General features: G+C 41.9%; 1 protein-coding gene across 1 annotated transcript; it reads right to left on the minus strand.

Annotated features, from left to right (window-relative positions):
• Positions 1-1,752: 1,752 nt before the first annotated feature.
• Positions 1,753-19,815, minus strand: LOC106567909 (glucose-6-phosphate exchanger SLC37A4). The gene is made up of 10 exons (XM_014137793.3): positions 19,701-19,815; positions 18,037-18,714; positions 15,885-16,117; positions 9,676-9,913; positions 9,332-9,487; positions 6,360-6,445; positions 6,166-6,279; positions 5,947-6,012; positions 4,821-4,959; positions 1,753-4,697 (listed from the first exon to the last, which is right to left on the minus strand). Exons 2-10 carry the CDS (start codon positions 18,182-18,184, stop codon positions 4,531-4,533), a joined length of 1,347 nt encoding a protein of 448 aa, XP_013993268.1. The 5' UTR covers positions 18,185-18,714; positions 19,701-19,815; the 3' UTR covers positions 1,753-4,530.
• Positions 19,816-22,735: the final 2,920 nt, after the last annotated feature.

The following is a 22,735-nucleotide window of genomic DNA, read 5'->3' on the forward strand; positions in this document are numbered from 1 at the left end:
AATCCCCTGCTGATTTTGTACCTTTGCCCACTTACAAAGAAATGATCAGTCTATAATTTGAATGGTAGGTTTATATGAACAGTGAGAGACAGAATAACAACAAAAAAATCCAGAAAAACGCATGTCAAAAATGTTATAAAATGATTTGCATTTTAATGAGGGAAATAAGTATTTGACCCCTCAGCAAAACATGACTTAGTACTTGGTGGCAAAACCCTTGTTGGCAATCACAGAGGTCAGACGTTTCTTGTAGTTGGCCACCAGGTTTGCACACATCGCAGGAGGGATTTTGTCCCACTCCTCTTTGCAGATCTTCTCCAAGTCATTAAGGTTTTGAGGCTGACGTTTGGCAACTCGAACCTTCAGCTCCCTCCACAGATTTTCTATGGGATTAAGGTCTGGAGACTGGCTAGGCCACTCCAGGACCTTCTTGAGCCACTCCTTTGTTGCCTTGGCCGTGTGTTTTGGGTCATTGTCATGCTGGAATACCCATCCACGACCCATTTTCAATGCCCAGGCTGAGGGAAGGAGGTTCTCACCCAAGATTTGACAGTACATGGCCCCATCAAATGATGCGGTGAAGTTATCCTGTCCCCTTAGCAGAAAAACACCCCCAAAGCATAATGTTTCCACCTCCATGTTTGACGGTGGAGATGGTGTTCTTGGGGTCATGGGCAGCATTCATCCTCCTCCAAACACGGCGAGTTGAGTTGATGCCAAAGAGCTCCATTTTGGTCTCATCTGACCACAACATTTTCACCAGTTGTCCTCTGAATCATTCAGATGTTCATTGGCAAACTTCAGACGGGCATGTATATGTATTCTTGAGCAGGGGGACCTTGCGGGCGCTGCAGGATTTCAGTCCTTCACGGCGTAGTGTGTTACCAATAGTTTTCTTGGTGACTATAGTCCCAGCTGCCTTGAGATCATTGACAAGATCCCCCCGTGTAGTTCTGGGCTGATTCCTCACCGTTCTCATGATCATTGCAACTCCACGAGGTGAGATCTTCCATGGAGCCCCGGGCCGAGGGATATTGACAGTTCTTTTGTGTTTCTTCCATTTGCGAATAATCACACCAAATGTTGTCACCTTCCCACCAAGCTGCTTGGCGATGGTCTTGTAGCCCATTCCAGCCTTGTGTAGGTCTACAATCTTGTCCCTGACATCCTTGGAGAGCTCTTTGGTCTTGGCCATGGTGGAGAATTTGGAATCTGATTGATTGCTTGATTGATTGCTTCTGGGGACAGGTGTCTTTTATACAGATAACAAGCTGAGATTAGGAGCACTCCCTTTAAGAGTGTGCTCCTAATCTCAGCTCATTACCTGTATAAAAGACACCTGGGAGCCAGAAATCTTTCTGATTGAGAGGGGGTCAAATACTTATTTCCCTCATTAAAATGCAAATCAATTTATAACATTTTTGACATGCGTTTTTCGCAATATTTTTGTTGTTATTCTGTTTCTCACTGTTCAAATAAACCTAACATTAAAATTATAGACTGATCATTTCTTTGTCAGTGGGCAAACATACAAAATCAGCAGGGGATCAAATACTTTTTTCCCCCACTGTATTTATTAATTTAGTCCCATAGTGCAGAACCAACATATGTGCAAAATGTCCCCAATATGGTTACTTCTATTTCTGTGGTAAATGTAACCTGCAAGGCACATTGGATTAGAAAACCAGTACGTTTTATGATTAATGGTCTGTCCATAACAGGCTTTAGGGTGAAATAAGAACAGGGTGACAATACATTCATTGCTCTTTATTAGTTTTCCTTAACATTTCAATAATTCCAGTTAGACAAATATGCCTGAATGGCACAGAATAGTGAGATAAATATTTTTCAGTTAAAAACTGTTTGTGAAAAGTTCCAACGCAGCCATTTTTATCCCAATATCAAATCATTTCTGGGTATCAATTATGTACCTTTCTGTGATTATTTGTTTACCATTTTCATTTAAAACAAACAAAAATAGCTTCTTAGCAAAGAGCAATTTCTAAAGTAAGAATTTAGCTAAGACTGTCTGGGAGTGGTCTGAGTGGGGAGCGAAAAACTGAAAATGTAGCGGTTATTAGCCAAGATGTCTGTAACTCTTTCTTATTGGTCTGATAACACCAGGCAGGCCAAAACTCCATTCCACCAAAACAGGCTGAAATTTCAAACAGCTCTTACACAAAAAAATGGCATTATCATAATTTTCACAATTTCACAGTATTACTATAATTATTGGATAAAGATCTGAGCTGATTGGCCAAAAGACGAATTATTGGCAAAAGATCAGAATAAGGCTGCCTGTGTAAATGCAACCATTGGGCGCATTGCTCAGCCCAGGCGTTGCTGATGCATGCCAGATCTTACAGAGCCTGGATAGGTATTTTAAGTATCAGCTAATCACATCATATGTTATAGCAATCTGTCAGTCAATGACAGTCGATGACGTGGCACGAAACCATTGCTTGATGCATGCAACGTCTGAGCAGGGGAACGCAACCAGTGGATGTGTTTACACAAACAGCCCAATTCAAATTTTTTATTTCACTAATTGGTATTTTGACCAATCAGATCAGCTATTTTGCCAATAATTGGGCAAAAGATCAGAATTAGGCTACCTGCATATAAACGCAGCATTACATACTTTTGTGAGAATATCAGGATGATGCGAGCCTGGTGTTCCAGTCTGATTGGCCTCTTTGGCTGCATTTAAACAGGCAGCCCAATTCTGATATTCTTTCCACTAATGTTTTTTTGACCATTCACAGATCTTTTTTAAAGCTGATCCGATTGGTCAAAAAAAGAATTATGCTGCATTTACACAAGCAGCCCATTTCGGATATTTCCCCCCCCCCCACTAATTGGTCTTTTGACCAATCAGATCAGCTATAAAAAAATATCTGATCTATTTCAGAGACCAATTAGTGAAGAAATAAATATCAGAATTGAGCTGCCTGTGTAAATGCAAACATAGAAGAATTGGCCACAGCTCATACAGTATGGGACCAGGCTCAGAAATCTAATTCTAATTCTGATATTTTTTCACAAATCAGATCAGCTCTTCTACCAATAATTGGGGAAAAGATCAGAATTGGTATGCCTGTGTAAACCCAGCCTCTGTGACCACATTGTCTAATAACAAAACCTGTAGTGGCAAAATAGTATCCTGTGACAAACACTTGGACTGTGTGCATACTTTAATCCTTTCAAGACTTCACATTATTAAAGGGATAGTTCGGGAATCGGGATTTTGGCAATCCGGAAATGTACCAGGTTAGCCCTCAGAAAGGAAAAAGCTACTTCGAAGTTAAATTGCAGCTGATATTTCAATAAATCAAACGCTCTGGTACAATCAGATTTGCATGTCCAAAACAAACATGATCTCTGAACCAAACTCGTTTGCTCCCACAGCTTCACCGCAGACCTTTTATGAGAATGTTGTATGTGATACCTAGCCTCTTCCCTCCCAAAGTGGCTAAGTGATATCTACATTGCATGAACAACCATGCCCACAGCTAGAAAGTGTTGCATCCGCAACAGCATAGGCTACAAAACTTGGGTGATTCTGAAATTACTATCTGTAGAAAAATGTGTAGGGGAAATCAATTTCTGTGTAATAATAACAGTATTTGAAACAACAATAGCGAAAACAATTATAGTTAGCCTAAATATATTTCACCCCCATAGATTATACATTTTTTCACGCAGCTACATCATCTTAAGTTAGCAATTTCCTTCAAACGGCACGTAGATACATTAAAATGTTCATCTGAACTATTCCTTTTAGGTTGATGCATTTAAATATTTTCATAGACAACTAGCTAAGATCTCTAAACTTTAAAAGTCCATTTAGTAAAGCCAGTGTGTTATCAAAAATAGATGACGTGTTTGTCGTAAAGTATCTATTTTCCTGACTGAACATTATTTTATAAATGAAGAAGAATTAGTGAAAGGGAAATACTACTGTGATCGTCAAACATTACCGTTTTGTGCAAATTTCTATACATACATAGTTTTAATGCTGGCTCATCAATGAAGCATTCGGTAACTTCAAGACATTTGGCATCCACTGAAGGCAATCTATGCAATGGACAGCAAATTCACTGTGTATCAACAACATGCGTCAAATAATATGAGTTATTATACCGACTAAATAACAGTGGTAAGAGAATAGATTATTCGAAATTTAGGACTTACTATATACACTATACTTTTTGAAGTCATTACTGTGAGTGGATGCCGTAGGTGTAGATTCCATAGGTGCTTAGAACTGTACGGCTTGTGAGGAGTTTGATTCTGACGGTGCATTAAATGGCAAACTAAAGTGTAGCAAAGTATCCTTTTAGAAAACATGGTTGCTAACATCTAAAACGTCTCGAGGTGAGATCACTGACACAGTGTTGTGTTTCCAGGGATTGGAAGTGTACTTTAGGGGCTATGTAATGTGCAGCCAGTCCAACAACCCTTGCTGTAGAATATTCACCTAGTCACACAGCAGGAACCTGTGCATAGCTCAGGAGATGCAGAGATCAATCAATCAATTTTCTGGGGGATGTGGCCCATTTTGGTGCGAATGTTACGGAACAGAAAGAAGATGACTGTCGTCACGGCAATGGTCACTTCAGCTACCCAGAAGGCCATGTCCCAGCTGTAGTATTTAGCGATGGTGCTGAAGGGGAGTCCCGCAAAGAAAGCCCCAACTGCAATCAATAAAAACACAGCTAGCTTACTGATATGAATGTCTCAGAGAATTGCAGATACCCAGAACCATGCAGTGTCTTTTTGAGAATACAGATCAAAAGGAACCAATATAGGGGACTTACCATTGGCCATGAGAGCTACGATGGCATGGGAGGACCCACAATAGTTTGATGGAGCACTTTCATTGGCTATCACACCGAACAATGCGATTGGTCCATAAGAGGAGAATCCGAACATAGCACCCAGGGAAAGTATCCAGATCTAGATGAGTGAATATGAAACAGAATATAAAACGTAATGAATGTTTTTTCATATACATAATTTCAAATTGGTCTACAACTCAGATAAATATATACTGAACAAAAATACAAAAACGCAACAATTTCAAAGATTTTACTGAGTTACAGTTCATATAAGGAAGTCAGTCAATTGAAATGAATTCATTAGGCCCTAATCTATGGATTTCACATGACTGGGCTAGGGCGCAGCCATGGGAGCCAGGCCCACCCACTGGGGAGCCAGGGCCAGCCAATCAGTTTTTTTCCCACATAAGGGCTTTACTACAGACAGAAATACTCCTCAGTTTCATCAGCTGTCCGGGTGGCTGGTCTAAGACGATCCCGCAGGTAAAGAAGCTGGATGTGGAGGTCCTGGGCTGGTGTGGTTACACGTGGTCTGAAGTTGTGAGGCCGGTTGGATGTACTGCCAAATTCTCTAAAACAACGTTGGAGGTGGCTTATGGTAGAGAAATTAACATTCAATTCTCTGGCAACAGTTCTGGTGGAACTGTCAGCATGCCAATTGCACACTCCCTCAAAACTGTGGCATTGTGTTGTGTGACAAAACTGAACAATTTAGAGTGGCCTTTTACAATGTGCACCTGTGTAATGATCATGCTATTTAAACAGCTTCTTGATATGCCACACCTGTCAGGTGGATGGATTATCTTGGCAAAGGATAAATGCTCACTAACAGGGATGTAAACAAATTTGTGCACAAAATTTGAGAGAAATAAGTGTTTTGTGCATATGGAACATTTCTGGGATCTTTTATTTCAGCTCATGAAAAATGGGACCAACACTTTACATTTTTCGTTTATATTTTTGTTCAGTATAAATATTCCTGTTCTTGCAACCAATGTACATTTTTCAACAGATAGTGTTGCCGATGACTCAGGACGTTATGTGATAAAGAGTAGAAACAAAGTAAGCAACAAACACATTTGAGTAAATTAATTATAATGGCTACCTCTTTCTCTGACAGGCCGATAAGGACAGAGAGAGGATGAAGGGCCACTACCCAGACGGGAGCTTCCTGTGGGAACAGTGATGTGACGATTAAAGATAAATGGCACAGATTATAGTGTTACATACTCCTCATTTAAAGAATAATGTAACAACTGAAAACTTACAAAAACACCACCATGAAATGACTGAGATTTTAATGGGAATGTTGAATTTAATGTACCTTTAGGGCCTCAGCTGTGATAGTGACACGGAACAGGTATAGGGACAAAAACATGCCAGCCATCATGGAGAGGAGGAGGACATGGCGAGGGTTACCATTGGTACCCAAACCTTGCTGTGGGACAATAAGACAATAAAAACAATGCAGAGTGATGTAAACACTTATTTTTATGTGTGATTGGTGTTGTCACTCACCCTAGCAACAGCCCTGTCAGACAGGAAGCCAGCTGCGAGGCTGCCCACCAGACCTCCAACCTCCAAGGCACTCATGTAGGAACTGCCTTTGGATGACATACAGTACCAATCAAACGTTTGGACACACCTACTCATTCAAGGGTTTTTCTTTATTTTTACTATTTTCTACATTGTAGAATAATAGTGAAGACATCAAAACTATGAAATAACACATATGGAATCATGTAGGAACCCAAAAAAACTGTTTAACAAATCTGAGATTCTTCAAAGTAGCCACCCTTTGCCTTGATGACAGCTTTGCACACTCTTGGCATTCTCTCAACCAGATTCATGAGGTAGTCACCTGGAATGAATTTCAATTAACAGGCGTGCTTTGTTAATTTGTGGAATTTCTTTCCTTAATGCGTCTGAGCCAATCAGTTGTGTTGTGACAAGGTAGGGGTTGTATACAGAAGATAGCCCTATTTGGTAAAAGACCAAGTCCGTATTATGGCAAGAATAGCTCAAATAAACAGAGAAACAATAGTCCATCACTACTTTAAGACATGAAGGTCAGTCAATCTGGAAGAGTTACCTCTGCTACAGAGGATAAGTTCATTAGAGTTACAAGCCTCAGAAATTGCAGCCAAAATAAATGCTTCACAAGGACATCAACTGTTCAGAGGAGACTGTGTGAATCAGGCCTTCATTGTTGAATTGCTGCAAAGAAAACACTTCTAAAGGACACCAATAATAAGAAGAGACTTGCTTGGGCCAAGAAACACAAGCAATGGACATTAGACTGGTGGAAATCTGTTCTTTAGTCTGATGAGTCCAATTTGAGATTTTGGTTCCAACCACCGTGTCTTTGTGAGACGCAGAGTAGCATGAATGAGGTGGTGTGATGGTGTGTGGGTGCTTTGCTGGTGAAACGGTCAGTGATTTATTTTGAATTCAAGGCACACTGCAGCGATACGCCATCCCATCTGGTTTGCGCTTAGTGGGACTATCATTTGTTTTTCAACAGGACAATGACCTAACACACCTCCAGGCTGTGTAAGGGCTATTTGACCAAAGAGAGTGATGGAGTGCTGCATCAGATGACCTGGCTTCCACAATCACCCGACCTCAACACAAATGAGATGGTTTGGGATGAGTTGGACCGCAGAGTGAAGGAAAAGCATCCAACAAGTGCTCAGCATATATGGGAACTCCTTCAAGACTGTTGGAAAAGCATTCCAGATGAATCTGGTTAAGAGAAAGCCAAAAGTGTGCAAAGCTGTCATCAAGGCAAAGGGTGGCTATTTTGAAGAGTCTCAAAAATATTTGATTTGTTTAACCTGTTGAGGACAGACGTTCCGCTAGCGGAACCCCGTTCCGCCTACGGAACCCCTAGCCAACAGCCAATGGCATCGCAAGACGCGAAATACAAAACCAACTAAATTACCACAATTCAATTTTCTCAAACAATCAACTATTTTACACCATTTTAAAGATAAGACTCTCGTTAATCTAACCACATTGTCCAATTTCAAAAAGGCTTTACAGCGAAAGCAAAACATTAGATTATGTTAGGAGAGTACATAGACACAAATAATCACACAGCCATTTTCCAAGGAAGCATATGTGTCACATCAACCCAAACCACAGCTAAATGCAGCACTAACCTTTGATGATCTTCATCAGATGACACTCCTAGGACATTATGTTATACAATATATGCATGTTTTGTTCAATCAAGTTCATATTTATATCAAAAACCAGCTTTTTACATTAGCATGTGCTGTTCAGAACTAGCATACCCACCGAAAACTTCCGGTGAATTTACTAAATTACTCATGATAAACGTTCACAAAATACATAATTATTTTAAGAATTATAGATACAGAACTCCTTTATGCAAACGCTATGTCAGATTTTAAAATAGCTTTTCGGCGAAAGCACATTTTGCAATATTCTGAGTACATAGCTCGGCCATCACGGCTAGCTATTTTGACACCCACCAAGTTTGGGGCTCACTAAACTCAGAATTACTATTAGAAAAATTGGATTACCTTTGCTGTTCTTCGTCAGAATGCACTCCCAGGACTTCTACTTCAACAACAAATGTTGTTTTGGTTCCAAATAATCCATAGTTATATTCAAATAGCTCCGTTTTGTTCGTGCGTTCAGGTCACTATCCGAAGGGTGACGCGCGAGCGCATTTCATGACCAAAAATGTCAAAATATTCCATTACCGTACTTAGAAGCATGTCAAACGCTGTTTAAAATCCATTTTTATTCTATTTTTCTCGTAAAATAGCGATAATATTCCAACCAGGCAACGTTGTATTCATTCAAAGGCTGAAAGAAAAAAATGGAGTAGTCTTGTGACCGTGCATCTCCAGTCTCACTGTCCCCAGGCTGACCACTCACAAACTCTGCTGCTGTTCTTTGCCCAGAGACAGCAGACACCCCATTCCACTTTCTGGCGGCTTTAGAGAGCCAATGGAAGCCTTAGAAAATGTCACGTTACAGCACAGATGCTGTATTTTCGATAGAGATGCAACAGAAGGACAACAAATTGTCAGACAGGGCACTTCCTGTATGGAATCTTCTCAGGTTTTGGCCTGCCATATGAGTTCTGTTATACTCACAGACACCATTCAAACAGTTTTAGAAACTGTGTTTTCTATCCAAATCTACAAATTATATGCATATTCTAGTTTCTGGGCAGGAGTAGTAACCAGATTAAAAATCGGGTACGTTTTTTATCCTGCCGTGAAAATACTGCCACCTATCACAAAGAAGTTAACACTTTTTTGGTTACTACATGATTCCATATTTATTATTTAATAGTTTTGAGGTCTTCACTATTATTCTACAAAGTAGAAAATAGTAAAAATAAAGAAAAATTCTTGAATGAGTAGGTGTGTCCAAACTATTGACTGGTACGGTACATGATGTTAGGCAAATACCTAGATATACACTTGTAAATTGTGTGTGTGCGTTACCTATGAGGACAGTCTGGCCCTTATCCTGAATGAGATAGAGCTGGCCCCAGTCAGTGCATGCAGTCTTCACCCCGAACACTACCAGGTAGCCTAGGGACAGCACCCACAGGTATGGAGACAGCAGGAACTCACTCAGAGTACTGTCACAGTTGGCTACTGCAGGATAAAACAAATAGAAAACATGTTTTTAATGATTATGCTCCAAGTCTGTTGGACAGAGTAACCAGAGCAATACATATGGGGATATAGCCAATCAAAATGTACACATGGATCTTAAAACACACAAAATCAACATATGCAAAACAGTCCCTCTGTCCTGCGGTAACGGCTTTTTTTCTCCTCACCTCCTTTCTTGGCTGCGGCCTCAATGCTGGGCAGGCCTACGTCTTTGGGTTCGTTCTTTATGAACACCAGGCAGATGACAGAAAAGGATGCACAGATGATGCCTGACATGGACAGGATAGTCCTCCAGTCATAGTAATGAAGCAATACCATAGCCAGGAGAGGACCCAATCCACCGGCCAGGTTCATGCTGCAGGACAGCACTGCCCACCATGTCCCAAACTGAGATGGCTCAAACCACTGAGTACAGAGAACAGATATGTAAACTATAGAATGAGAACACTCTGAGAACAGTAAAATTGATCTGACATCTAGACATGTGGAAAGGCAAGTCAAAACATATTCACTTTGATACTAATTTTAGACCACTGAATCAGTCTGGATACTTATTTTATGGTTTTATCTGTCAAAACTGTAACCAGTGTCATCAGTTAACAACCTCTGAAGTTGTGCTGAGTTGCCTAAAGAGATGTAATGTAGCTCAAGCCATAACACCACTGAAATGGCGACCGCAGCAATTAACAGTAACATAACAATCCATTTGCCGGCTGACCACTTAATCCTGCCTGCAGGTTGCTTTAATACCGTATTGATCCAGAGTTCTAAGCACAGAACCAGCAGTCCACCACTGCCTCCTGCACTGTTCAAACAGTCCGGCTGAGGTGCTATCTGCATTGTTCTTATTCCATTTTTACAAACTCGCCCCACGTCCCTTCTACACTGGAGGGGAGCCTGCCACCTATTGGTCACCACACACCTCATTCAATGTAATCATTCAGATCACCACCACCTAAAAGGGGTGGGGCTAGCCCTTTAAATGCCCCACCACGAGGACTGTGTGCTCTCTTTCTCTGTGGCCGACGTTAGTAAGTCATTTAAGCGGGTTAACCCTTGCAAGGCTGCCGGCCCAAAAGGCATCCCAATCCGCATCCTCAGTGCATGTGCAGACCAACTGGATGTTTACGGACATATTCAATATCTCCATATCCCAGTCTGTTGTACCCACTTGCTTCAGGATGTTCCTGTACCCAAGAAAGCAAAGGTAACAACTAAATAATGGTTGCCCCGTAGCACTCACTTCTGTCATCATGAAGTGCTTTGAGAGGCTAAGTTAAAGATCATATCACCTCCACCTTACCCAACACCCTAGACCCACTACAATTCGCATACCGCCCCAACAGATGAATGGACGACGCAATCGCCATTGCACTGCACACTGCCCTATCCCAGCTGGACAAGATAAATGAGAATGCTGTTCCTGTTAAGGGCTTGTAAGTAAGCGTTTCGCTGTAAGGTCTACACTTGTTGTATTCGGCGCATGTGACAAATAAAGTTTGATTTGATCTACTACAGCTCAGCTTTCAACACCATAGTGGCCTCCAAGCTCATCACTAAGCTTAGAGCCCTGGGTCTGAGACCCTCCCTGTGCAACTGGGTACTGGACTTCCTGAAGTGGGCCTACCCCAAGTAAGCAACAACAACTCCGCCATGCTGATCCTCAATACGGGATCCTACAGGGGTGCATGCGCAGTCCTCTGCTGTACTCCCTGTTCACCCATGGTCTCCAACTCAATCATCAAGTTTGCTGACGACAACAGTGGTAGGCCTGATTACCAACAATGACGAGGCAGCCTACAGGGAGGAGGGGAGAGCCCTGGTGGAGTGGTGCCAGAAAAATAACCTCTCCCTCAATATCAACAAAACGAAGGAGCCGAGTGTGGATTACAGGCGACAGCAGAGAGAACACGCCCCTATCCACATCGATGGGGCTGCAGTGGAGGGTCAATTCAAAAGCAGCAAGTTCCTCAGCTTGCACATCACTGACAACCTGACATGGTCCCTTCACACAGACAGTGTTGTGAAGGAGGCTGAAGAAATTTGGCTTGGCCCCTAAGACCCTCATTAACTTTTACAGATACACCATTGAGAGTATCCTGTTGGGCTGTAGCACTGCCTGGTACGGCAATTGCGTCGTCCGCAACCGAAGGACTCTCCAGAAGGTGGTGCAGTCACCCCAACTCATCACTGGGGGTAAACTGCCTGCCCTCCACGACCTCTACAGCACCTGGTGTCACAGGAAGGCCAAGAAGATCATCAACGACCTCAGCCAACCAAGCCACGGCCTGTTCACCCTGCTACCATTTAGGAGGCGGGGACAGTAAAGGTGCCTCAAAGCTGGGACCGAGAGAATGATAAACAGCTTCAATCTCCAGGGCATCAGAATGTTAAACAGTCACCACTAGCCGGGCTCCGCTCAGTACCCTGCCCTGAACCTTAGTCACTGTTACTAGCCGGCTACCACCTGGTACTCTACCATGCACCTTAGACACTCCTGCCCTATGTACATAGTCATTGATCACCTTATTAATAATGTTTACATACTGTTTTACCGACTTTATATGTATATACTGTATTCTGGTCATGGCTCATTCTATATAACTACTACTGTAAACAACATTTCTATTCATACACACCTTTTTTTACACACACACACACACACACTACCAGTCAAAAGTTTTAGAACACCCAGTCATTCGAGGGTTTTCCTTTATTTTTACAATAATAGTGAAGACATCAATACTATGAAATAACACATATGTAATCATGTAGGAACCCAAAAAAGTTAAACAAATAAAAATATATTTTATATTTGAGATTCTTCAAATAGCCACCCTTTGCCTTGATGATAGCTTTGCACACTCTTGGCATTCTCTCAACCAGCTTCATGAGGTAGTCACCTGGAATGCATTTCAATTAACAGGTGTGCCTTGTTAAAAGTTAATATGTGGAATTTATTTCCTTCTTAATGCATTTGAGCCAATCAGTTGTGTTGTGACAAGGTAGGGGTGGTATACAGAAGATAGCCCTATTTGGTACAAGACCAAGTCCATATTATGTCAAGAAGAGCTAAAATAAGCAAAGAGAAATGACAGCCCATCATTACTTTAAGACATGAAAGTCAGTCAATGCGGAACATTTCAAGAACTTTTAAAGTTTCTTCAAGTGCAGTCGCAAAAACCATCAAGCACTAAGATGAAACTGGCTCTCATGAGGACCGCCACAGGAAAGGAAGACCCAGAGTTACCTCCACTGCAGAGGATAAGTTCATTAGAGTTACGAGGCTCAGAAATTGAAGCCCAAATAAATGCTTTACAGAGCTCAAGTAACAGACATCTCAAAATCAACTGTTCAGACAAGACTGCGTGAATGATCAAATTGCTACAAAGAAACCACAACTAAAGGACACCAATAAGAAGAAGAGACTTGCTTGAGCCAAGAAACAAGAGCAATGGACATTAGACCGGTGGAAATCTGTCCTTTGGTCTGATGAGTCCAAATTTGAGATTTTTGGTTCTAACCGCCGTGTCTTTGTGAGACGCGGTGTGGGTGAACGGATGATCTCTGCATGTGTATTTCCTACCGTAAAGCATGGAGGTGTTATGGTGGAGTGGTGCTTTGCTGGTGACACGGTCTGTGATTTATTTAAAATTCAAGGCACACTTAACCAGCATGGCTACCACAGCATTCTGCAGCGATATGCCATCCCATCTGGTTTGCGCTTAGTGGGACTATCATTTGTTTTTCAACAGGACAATGACCCAACACACCTCCAGGCTGTGTATGGGCTATTTGACCAAGAAGGAGAGTGATGGTGCTGCATCAGATGACCTGGCCTCCACAATCACCCGACCTAAACCCAATTGAGATGGTTTGGGATGAGTTGGACAGTAGTGTGAAGGAAAAGCAGCCAACAAGTGTTCAGCATATGTGGGAACTCCTTCAAGACTGTTGGAAAAGCATTCCAGAATGCTGTGGTACCCATGCTGGTAAAGTGTGCCTTGAATTCTAAATAAATCCCAGACAAGTTCACCAGCAAAGCACCCCCACAGCATCACACCTTCTCCATGCTTCATGGTGGGAACCACACACGTAGAGATCATCCATTCACCTACTCTGACACGCCGGTTGGAACCAAAAATATAAAATTTGGACTCATCAGACTAAAGGACAGATTTTCACCAGTCTAATGACCATGATCCGCGTTTCTTGGCGTCCTTTAGTAGTGGTTTCTTTGCAGCAGTCTCATCTGAACAGTTGATGTTGAGATGTGTCTGTTACTTGAACTCTGAAACATTTATTTGGGCTGCAATTTCTGAGGCTGGTAACTCTAATGAACTTATCCTCTGCAGCAGAGGTGACTGTGGGTCATCCTTTCCTGTGGCGATCGTCATGAGAGCCAGTCTTTACCAAATATGTCTATCTTCTGTATACCACCCCTACCTTGTCACAACACAACTGATTGGCTCAAACGCATTAATAAGGAAAGAAATTCCAAAAATTAACTTTTAACAAGGCACACCTGTTAATTTATATGCATTCCAGGTGACTACATCATGAAGCTGGTTGAGAGAATGCCAAGCGTGTGCAACCTGTCATCAAGGCAAATCATGGCTACTATGAAGAATCTCTCTTTCTCTCTCTCGGAGGACCTGAGCCCTAGGACCATGCCTCAGGACTACCTGGCTTGATGACTCCTTGCTGTCCCCAGTTCACCTGGCCGTGCTGCTGCTCCAGTTCCAACTATTCTGCCTGCAGTTATGGAACCCTGACCTGTTCACCGGACGTGCTACCTGTCCCAGACCTGTTGTCCCAGACCTGCTGGAACCCTGACCTATTCACCGGACGTGCTACCTGTCCCAGACCTGCTGTTTTCAACTCTCTAGAGACAGCAGGAGCGGTAGAGATACTCTCAAAGATCGGCTATGAAAAAGCCAACTGACACTTACTCTTGTGTTACTGACTTGTAGCACCCTCGACAACTACTATGATTATTATTATTTGACAATGCTGGTCATTTATGAACATTTGAACATCTAGGCCATGTGCTGTTATAATCTCCACCCGGCACAGCCAGAAGAGGACTGGCCACCCCTCAAAGCCTGGTTCCTCTCTGGGTTTCTTCCTAGGTTTTGGCCTTTCTAGGGAGTTTTTCCTAGCCACCTTGCTTCTACACCTGCATTGCTTGCTGTTTGGGGTTTTAGGCTGGGTTTCTGTACAGCACTTTGAGATATCAGCTGATGTAAGAAGGGCTATATAAATAAATTTGAACTATAAAATAACTATTTTTTGGTTACTACATGATTCCATGTGTTATTTCATAGTTTTGATGTCTTCACTATTATTCTACAATGTAAAAAAAACTGTAAAAATAAAGAAAAACCCTTGAATGAGTAGGTGTGTCTAAACTTTTGACTGGTACTGTATATAAATAAAATATGTAAGTGCCTTTGAACAGGGTTCGGTAGTAGGTGCAAGGCGCACCAGTTTGAGCGTGTCAAGAACTGCAACACTGCTGGGTTTTTCACATTCAGCAGTTTCCTGTGTCTATCACAAATGGTCCACCACCCAAAGGACATCCCCGATCATTGACGGCAGCTTCTTAGGACTCCTGTTGTCTTAACTCATTGTGCATTTAATAGTATCAGGAAATAAAGGATTGACATGAATGGTTGAGGGTAAGGAATGGGGGAAAACACCAATTTATATAAGCGGTACATAATTTTTATTTCTCTCACATGTTGAATTCATATAGCACTCAAATCTACTTTAGATATTGTACAAATAGACACCACAGTATAATTTACACTGTAGTTCATTCAAATGCATATGACAGAAAACAAGTGTGAAATGTAATAGGAAGGCTGCAGTATGCAGTACATGCTGATTGAGAACAGTATTGCTCTATCTCCATGTAATAGTCCTTTCCTTGTGGCCCCTAACTCATGGACATGGCACCATGAGCACTCAGTGTTCCAAGATTACAGTTGACATAAGCTGTTGTGATTTCATGACAGAAATCACCATCTCTAGCCCATAAGGTCACTGCTATGTCATGGCAAGGGTTTGAATTCCTGACCACACTTGGGGGAGGTGAGTGACAGGTACACTCTATAGGCAAAGGGTGAAGCACATTCTCGTCACTATTCTTTTCGAAGGGATCTGTTTTTTGGGTGGGGTGTAAATACCTTCCCAAAATAATTGTGTGCATATTGTAAAGCCAAGTGTTAAAACACAGACGGCTGATGGTGCAAGCCTTTGGGTGTGAGAGTTTCCTTCGGGGATTTCCTGAATGATTTTCATTATGTATTGATTGTGAATTCACCTCAGTCTATGTTACAGGAGCCTCTCCCTATAAGAGCAACAGTCTTACCTTGCGGAGCACCTTCCCACATGGTGGCCAGCCTAAGCCCTGGCCCAGACCGTTGACAAACCACAGAGCAGAAAACACAGTCACAGTGGAGGACCATGAGAAGATCACGTTGATGCCCCCCACCACCAAGAGGCCAATGGAGAAGAGCCAGCGAGCGCTGATCTGGTCGGACAATACACCACTGATGAACTTACTGATGGCATAGGCCATGGTCTGACTACTGGTGATTAGGCCTAAGAGGACAGGAGAGGAAAACACATTCTTAACAGGACATCAATCACAAGAGATATAGATCTGAACATGGTTCTAAACCTTAGATAGAAGGCCCAAACTGATTTTCTTATGTGGGTCAGTGAATTGCCTAAAGATAAATACAACGTCATCTCTATACAGAGGTGTGCTTAATAAAAGTTGCTTACAGTGACTGCTGCACATTCTCTCACATAATATTGAATGAATTCACACAGCATTTCATAGGATGCATGTCTCAACAAAGATGAATTACAGTTGAAGTCGGAAGTTAAATACACTTAGGTTGGAGTCATTAAAACGCGTTTTTCAACCTCTCCACAAATTACTTGTTAACAAACTATAGTTTTGGCAAGTCGGTTAGGACATCTACTTTGTGCATGACATAAGTCATTTTTCCAACAATTGTTTACAGACAAATTATTTCACTGTATCACAATTCCAGTGGGTCAGAAGTTTACATACACTAAGTTGACTGTGCCTTTAAACAGCTTGATACATTCCAGAAAATGATGTAATGGCTTTAGAAGCTTCTGATAGGCTAATTGACATCATTTGTGTCAATTGGAGCTGTACCTGTGGATGTATTTCAGGGCCTACCTTCAAACTCAGTGCTTCTTTGCTTGACATCATGGGAAAAACTAAATAAATCAGCCAAGACCTCAGAAAAATAATTGTTGACCTCCACAAGTCTGGTTCATCCTTGGGAGCAATTTCCAAACGCCTGAAGGTACCACGTTCATCTGTACAAACAATAGTACGCAAGTATAAACACCATGGGACCACGCAGCCGTCATACCACTCAGGGAGGAGACGCATTCTGTCTCCTAGAGATGAACGTACTTTGGTGCGAAAAGTGCAAAACAATCCCAGAACAACAGCAAAGGTCCTTGTGAAGATGCTGGAGGAAAAAGTTACAACGGTATCTATATTCACAGTAAAACGAGTCCTATATTGACATAACCTGAAAGGCCGCTCAGCAAGGAAGAAACCACTGCTCCAAAACCACCCTAAAAGCCAGACTACGGTTTGCAACTGCACATGGGGACAAAGATCGCACTTTTTGGAGAAATGTCCTCTGGTCTGATGGAACAAAAATAGAACTGTTTGGCCATAATGACCATCGATATGTTTGGAGGAAAAAGGGGGATGCTTGCAAGCCGAAGAACACCATCCCAACCGTGAAGCACGGGGGTGGCAGCATCATGTAGTGGGGGTGCATTGCTGCAGGAGGAACAGGTGCACTTCACAAAATAGATGGCATCATGAGGTAGGAAAATTATGTGGATATATTGAAGCAACATCTCAAGACATCAGTCAGGAAGTTAAAGCTTGGTCGCAAATGGGTCTTCCAAATGGACAATGACCCCAAGCATACTTCCAAAGTTGTGGCAAAATGGCTTAAGGACAACAAAGTCAAGGTATTGGAGTGGCCATCACAAAGCCCTGACCTCAATCCTATAGAAAATGTGTGGGCTGAACTGAAAAAGCATGTGCGAGCAAGGAGGCCTACAAGCCTGATTCAGTTACACCAGCTCTGTCAGGAGGAATGGGCCATAATTCACCCAACTTATTGTGGGAAGCTTGTGGAAGGCTACAAGAAACATTTGACTCAAGTTAAACAATCTAAAGGCAATGCTACCAAACACTAATTGAGTGTATGTAAACTTCTGACCCACTGGGAATGTGATGAAAGAAGTAAAAGCTGAAATAAATCATTCTCTCTAGTATTATTCTGACATTTCACATCCTTAAAATAAAGTGGTGATCCTAACTCACCTAAGACAGGGAATTTTACTAGGATTAAATGTCAGGAATTGTGAAAAACTGAGTTTAAATGTATTTGACTAAGGTGTATGTAAACTTCCAACTTCAACTGTATATAGCATAAGACTGCTCTTACCCAAGTCTTCCTTGTCCAGTTTAATCTCCTCCATCACAGAGGGCATGACAAAAGAGAAGGTCTTCCTGTTGAAGTAGTACAGGGAGTAGCCAGTAAACATGGAGAAGAAGATAACGATACGATAGTATCCATAACCAGTGGCCCCCATGATTCCAGAGGTAATCAGACCAATCTCTTGGAGCAAAAATGTAACGGTTGTAAATTGTTAATTTCCCAGGTAAAAAAATAAGAATAATACTTCAGATTTGCTCTCTCCAAATGATGCAAATCACTGTTCACATTGCGTGATGCCGTTACCAGTGTATGGGGTTACTGGCCAACTTTCCTTTGGGTAGAGATACCACGCGCATGTTCACAGAGCGAAAATTGAGATGTGGCACTGGGTTGATAACACTGATTCAATCTTGCCCAGGTGGATGGACTTTACAGAAAAGCAGCTATCACCCTGTTACTCTCTGACATAGCTGGTGCTTCTACTGTACTACACATTTAGGACTGTCCCTTCTCTTCCAGTCTGCCTCTAGGAACTTCCAGGCTATTATTTCTCCTGTATGTGGATGTTGCTGTCTGTTCTCTGTCCCAGCTGTCGTTCTTTCTGAGGGGTGGAAATTCCACAGCAGGCCCAGTCTCTGTGGAGGTCCAGGTAATATCAGAAGACGGGACCCTCACACACAATGCCTAGAAACACAAACCAATACTTCAGAATACACATAGATCAATAATCAACAATTGATTAATCTATGATACGTCAATGAACAATTAACATTTTTGTTTCCACAATACAAAATCAGGCCAGCCAATGCATGATTCATAATGCAATTATGACAAAAGGAACAATGGCAGGAATAAAGCCAATTTTTAAGATCCTCTCTGGTCAGCTAATCCCCAGTGGGCTACTGTATAATGTTGGGTGATTTAAAGTCTGGGGTGCCGCTTTAATCTCATATCAGACAAACTCTTGAACTTTGACATTGACCACCACCACCACACATTGCCAAAACATTTCATTGAATCACTCCAGCACTACAATCTAACTTAGATTTTGAGCAACATGTAGACTGTTGAGACCCATGATAGACTATTTAATGCTTTAAAACTCATAAATGTATCAAAAGGCAGTGGAGGCTGCTGCAAGGACAGCTCATAATAATGGCTAGAATGGAGCAAATGGAATGGCATCAAACAAATGGAAACCATGTGTTTGATGCATTTGATACCATTCCACTACCTGCTCCAGCCATTACCATGAGCCTGTCTTCCCCAATTAAGGTGCCACCAACTAGCTGCGGTCAAAAGAAAAATAACATTTGAAAAGATAATTATTCTGCATAGTTTGCGTGCAAAGAATAGTTGATTCTAAAATACTGAAGCAAACTCTCTTTTCTGTTATTAATACACCAGGGTCAAGTTTGATATATTGTAGTAGCTAGGAAATAAGCATAGAAAACTCAATACCAAAACAACACATCCTCAATCATAGCCTTGGAAAAGTGACTGGAGAGCACAGAAATTAACGCATCCACTCTCTAGCAAACGCCAACTTCAATGTAGGCCTACATTAGTTCTGACGTTATACTTCATTGAAACACTGTTGCATGACCCCCGTGGACAACATCTTGATAGTTACAGTCTATCTACATAACAATTAAGGAAATGTTTGGTACCTTGTTTCGACAGGCTCCCTCTCGCTGCTGAGGCTAACATACCCACTGAAACAGGAACTGCTGTCTTGCTCTGTGCTCTCATTGGGCAATTGAGCTGACATTCATGGTAGGAGGCGTTCCTACCGGATCGTTTGCTGCTATACGTAGGTTCAAGGTTGAAGAAACGAACCGACTGCAAAATGTAATCCTTTGAATCTGCACTGTCTGGCAACACGCAGGGGCTTAGAAAAGGTTTACATTATATCCAAAAGAGCTACTACCAAAAATCGCATGCTCACATTTTATTAAACCATTTTTTCACAGTTTATTAAACATGTCATGATGGCATTCTGGAAGATTTATATTCTATAGTATTCCATTATATTTTATCGTATTCTATTTTCTTTCAATAATAAAATGAAACAACCATATTTTTAACATTATGCTTTACTCCCACAAAGGTTGGTACATGTCAGCCAATCAATATACGTTTGAATCATGATCTAAATACGACTGAGGACATCTAGTGGTCAAAGGACAACACCTTGAAAGACGCGCTCCAGCTAATGTTGAATTTATCCTGTTGAAAAACAATATCCCATGTATAATAAATACAGTAATGTAGGCCTACACACACTTAAGGTTAAAAATATATGTTTTGAGCAAAATAGTGTCTTTTTAGACATAACTGCAAAGTTCAAGGAGTAGGCCATTCAAGGATGTGGTATGATGGTGCCCTCTGATGTCATCAGCCTCCACACTCACTGGTGGGAACAATAGAGAAGCAATAGAGACACCATGTCATCATGAGGATAACTGGACCACCTATTGAGATGTGCCTTTTGTAAATCAGGTGATAAATGAAGTTAAAAGGAGACTGGAGTAGGACTATTTGACAAGAGGCCAGAATTGATTTAGAAAGTTTCAATTGTATCAGAAAACAAAAAGTCATACATTAAATTATTCATTTCTTATAGATCATCTCCTGGAGGGAAAACTCTTCATTTGCCCATCAGAAACCCAGAAGGCAAGAGAGCCAAGGGGCCTCTCTACCGTGTCTCTATCAAAACACTTCAAAACACAATTATTGTTTAACTGGCCCTGCTCTCCTCACACTATCCTCAGGCCTATAGCTGCTCTGTCCTGATCGGGAAAAACGAAGGGGACCGTGTCTGGCGTGCAAACTGCAAAATGATATTTAATTTCCAAACGGGTTAAAATTAGGTTAGGGAAGGGTTAGGCCCGGGTTAAGGGTTTGGTTAAATTTAGGAGTAAAATAATGAAGGATCAGTTTTAGAAATTAAATCAAATCAAATTGCATTAGTCACATGCGCCAAATACAACAGGTGTAGACCTTACAGTGAAATGCTTACATACGAGCCCCTAACCAACAATGCAGCCATTTGACTAGATGTTCAGGAGTCTTATGGCTTGGGGGTAGAAGCTGTTTAGAAGCCTCTTGAACCTAGACTTGGTTCTCCGGTACCGCTTGCCATGCGGTAGCAGAGAGAACAGTCTATGACTAGGGTGGCTGGAGTCTTTGACAATTTTTAGGGCCTTTCTCTGACACCGCCTGGTATAGAGGTCCTGGATGGCAGGAAGCTTGGCCCCAGTGACGTACTGGGCCGTTCGCACTACCCTCTGTAGTGCCTTGCGGTCGGAGGCCGAGCAGTTGCCATACCAGGCAGTGATGCAACCATTCAGGATGCTCTCGATGGTGCAGCTGTAAAACCTTTTGAGGATCTGAGGACCCATGCCAAATCTTTTCAGTTTCCTAAGGGGGAATAGGTTTTGTCGTGCCCTCTTCACGACTGTCTTGCTGTGCTTGGACCATGTTAGATTGTTGGTGATGTGGACACCAAAGAACTTGAAGCTCTCAACCTACTCCACTGCAGCCCCGTCGATGAGAATGGGGGCATTCTCGGTCCTCTTTTTCCGGTAGTCCACAATCATCTCCTTTGTCTTGATCACTAGTCGGGCTGTAAAGGCATGCTGCTGGTCAGAAAGTCCCCTTAAAAAAGTGTCTGTCCTGGTTGGTCTTTTGGCTGGTCCCACGGCTGCCCTGCTCTACGTCTGCTTCTAAAGACACTGCTGACGACTGCAGATGGCTATCATGACAATAAATCTAGTATTAATAATTTGGTGGGTGCTTATATTTGTCCTATTTGGAAATGTGTTTTTTGCATATCCCACGGTCGTCACTAGTTACCACATCCGCAAAGTAATAATTATGGCTATATCTTAATCCTAACCTTAACCACACTGATAAACGTATGCCTAACCCTAACCTTCAATTTAAGACCAAAAAGCTCATTTTCGTTTTTATGAATTTTTACAATATAGCCATTTTGACTTTGTGGCTGTTGTAACTGGTGACACCCTCTGAGTGGGGTTATGGCCAGGGTCAGCCATTATCAGATAAAATAACATTTGATTTGTCACATGCTTCGTAAACAACAGGTGTAGACTAACAGTGAAATGCTTACTTACGGGCCCTTCCCAACAATGCAGAGAGAAAGAAAATAACAATGCAGAGATAAAGAAAATAGAGTAATAATAGAAAAGTAATAACGCGTAATAATAAAAGTAATAATAAATAAACTATAATAACTAACGATAACGTGGCTACATACACAGGGTACCAGTACAGAGTCGATGTGCAGGGGTACGAGGTAATTGAGTTAGATATGTACATATAACTAGGAATACAGTGACTAGGCAACAGGATAGATAATAAACAGTAGCAACAGCGTAAGTGATTAGTTAAAACAAAGTTAGTGCAAAAAGGGTCAAGGCAGATAGTCCAGGTAGTTATCTGGTTAACTATTTAACTAACTATTTAGCAGTCTTATGGCTTGGGGGTAGAAGCTGTTCAGGGTCCTGTTGGTATCGCTTGCCGTGCACCTGGTATAGAGGTCCTGGATGGCAGGGAGCTCGTCCCCAGTGATTTACTGGTCCGCAGGCACTATCCGCTGTAGCGCCTTGCGGTCGGATGCTTAAGACTCCAGCCATCCAAGTTATAGACGGTTCTCTCTGTTACTGCACAGCAAGCAGTA

Source organism: Salmo salar, chromosome 13, assembly GCF_965601325.2.
Source record: "Salmo salar chromosome 13, fSalSal1, whole genome shotgun sequence".
Lineage (NCBI taxonomy): Eukaryota > Metazoa > Chordata > Actinopteri > Salmoniformes > Salmonidae > Salmo > Salmo salar.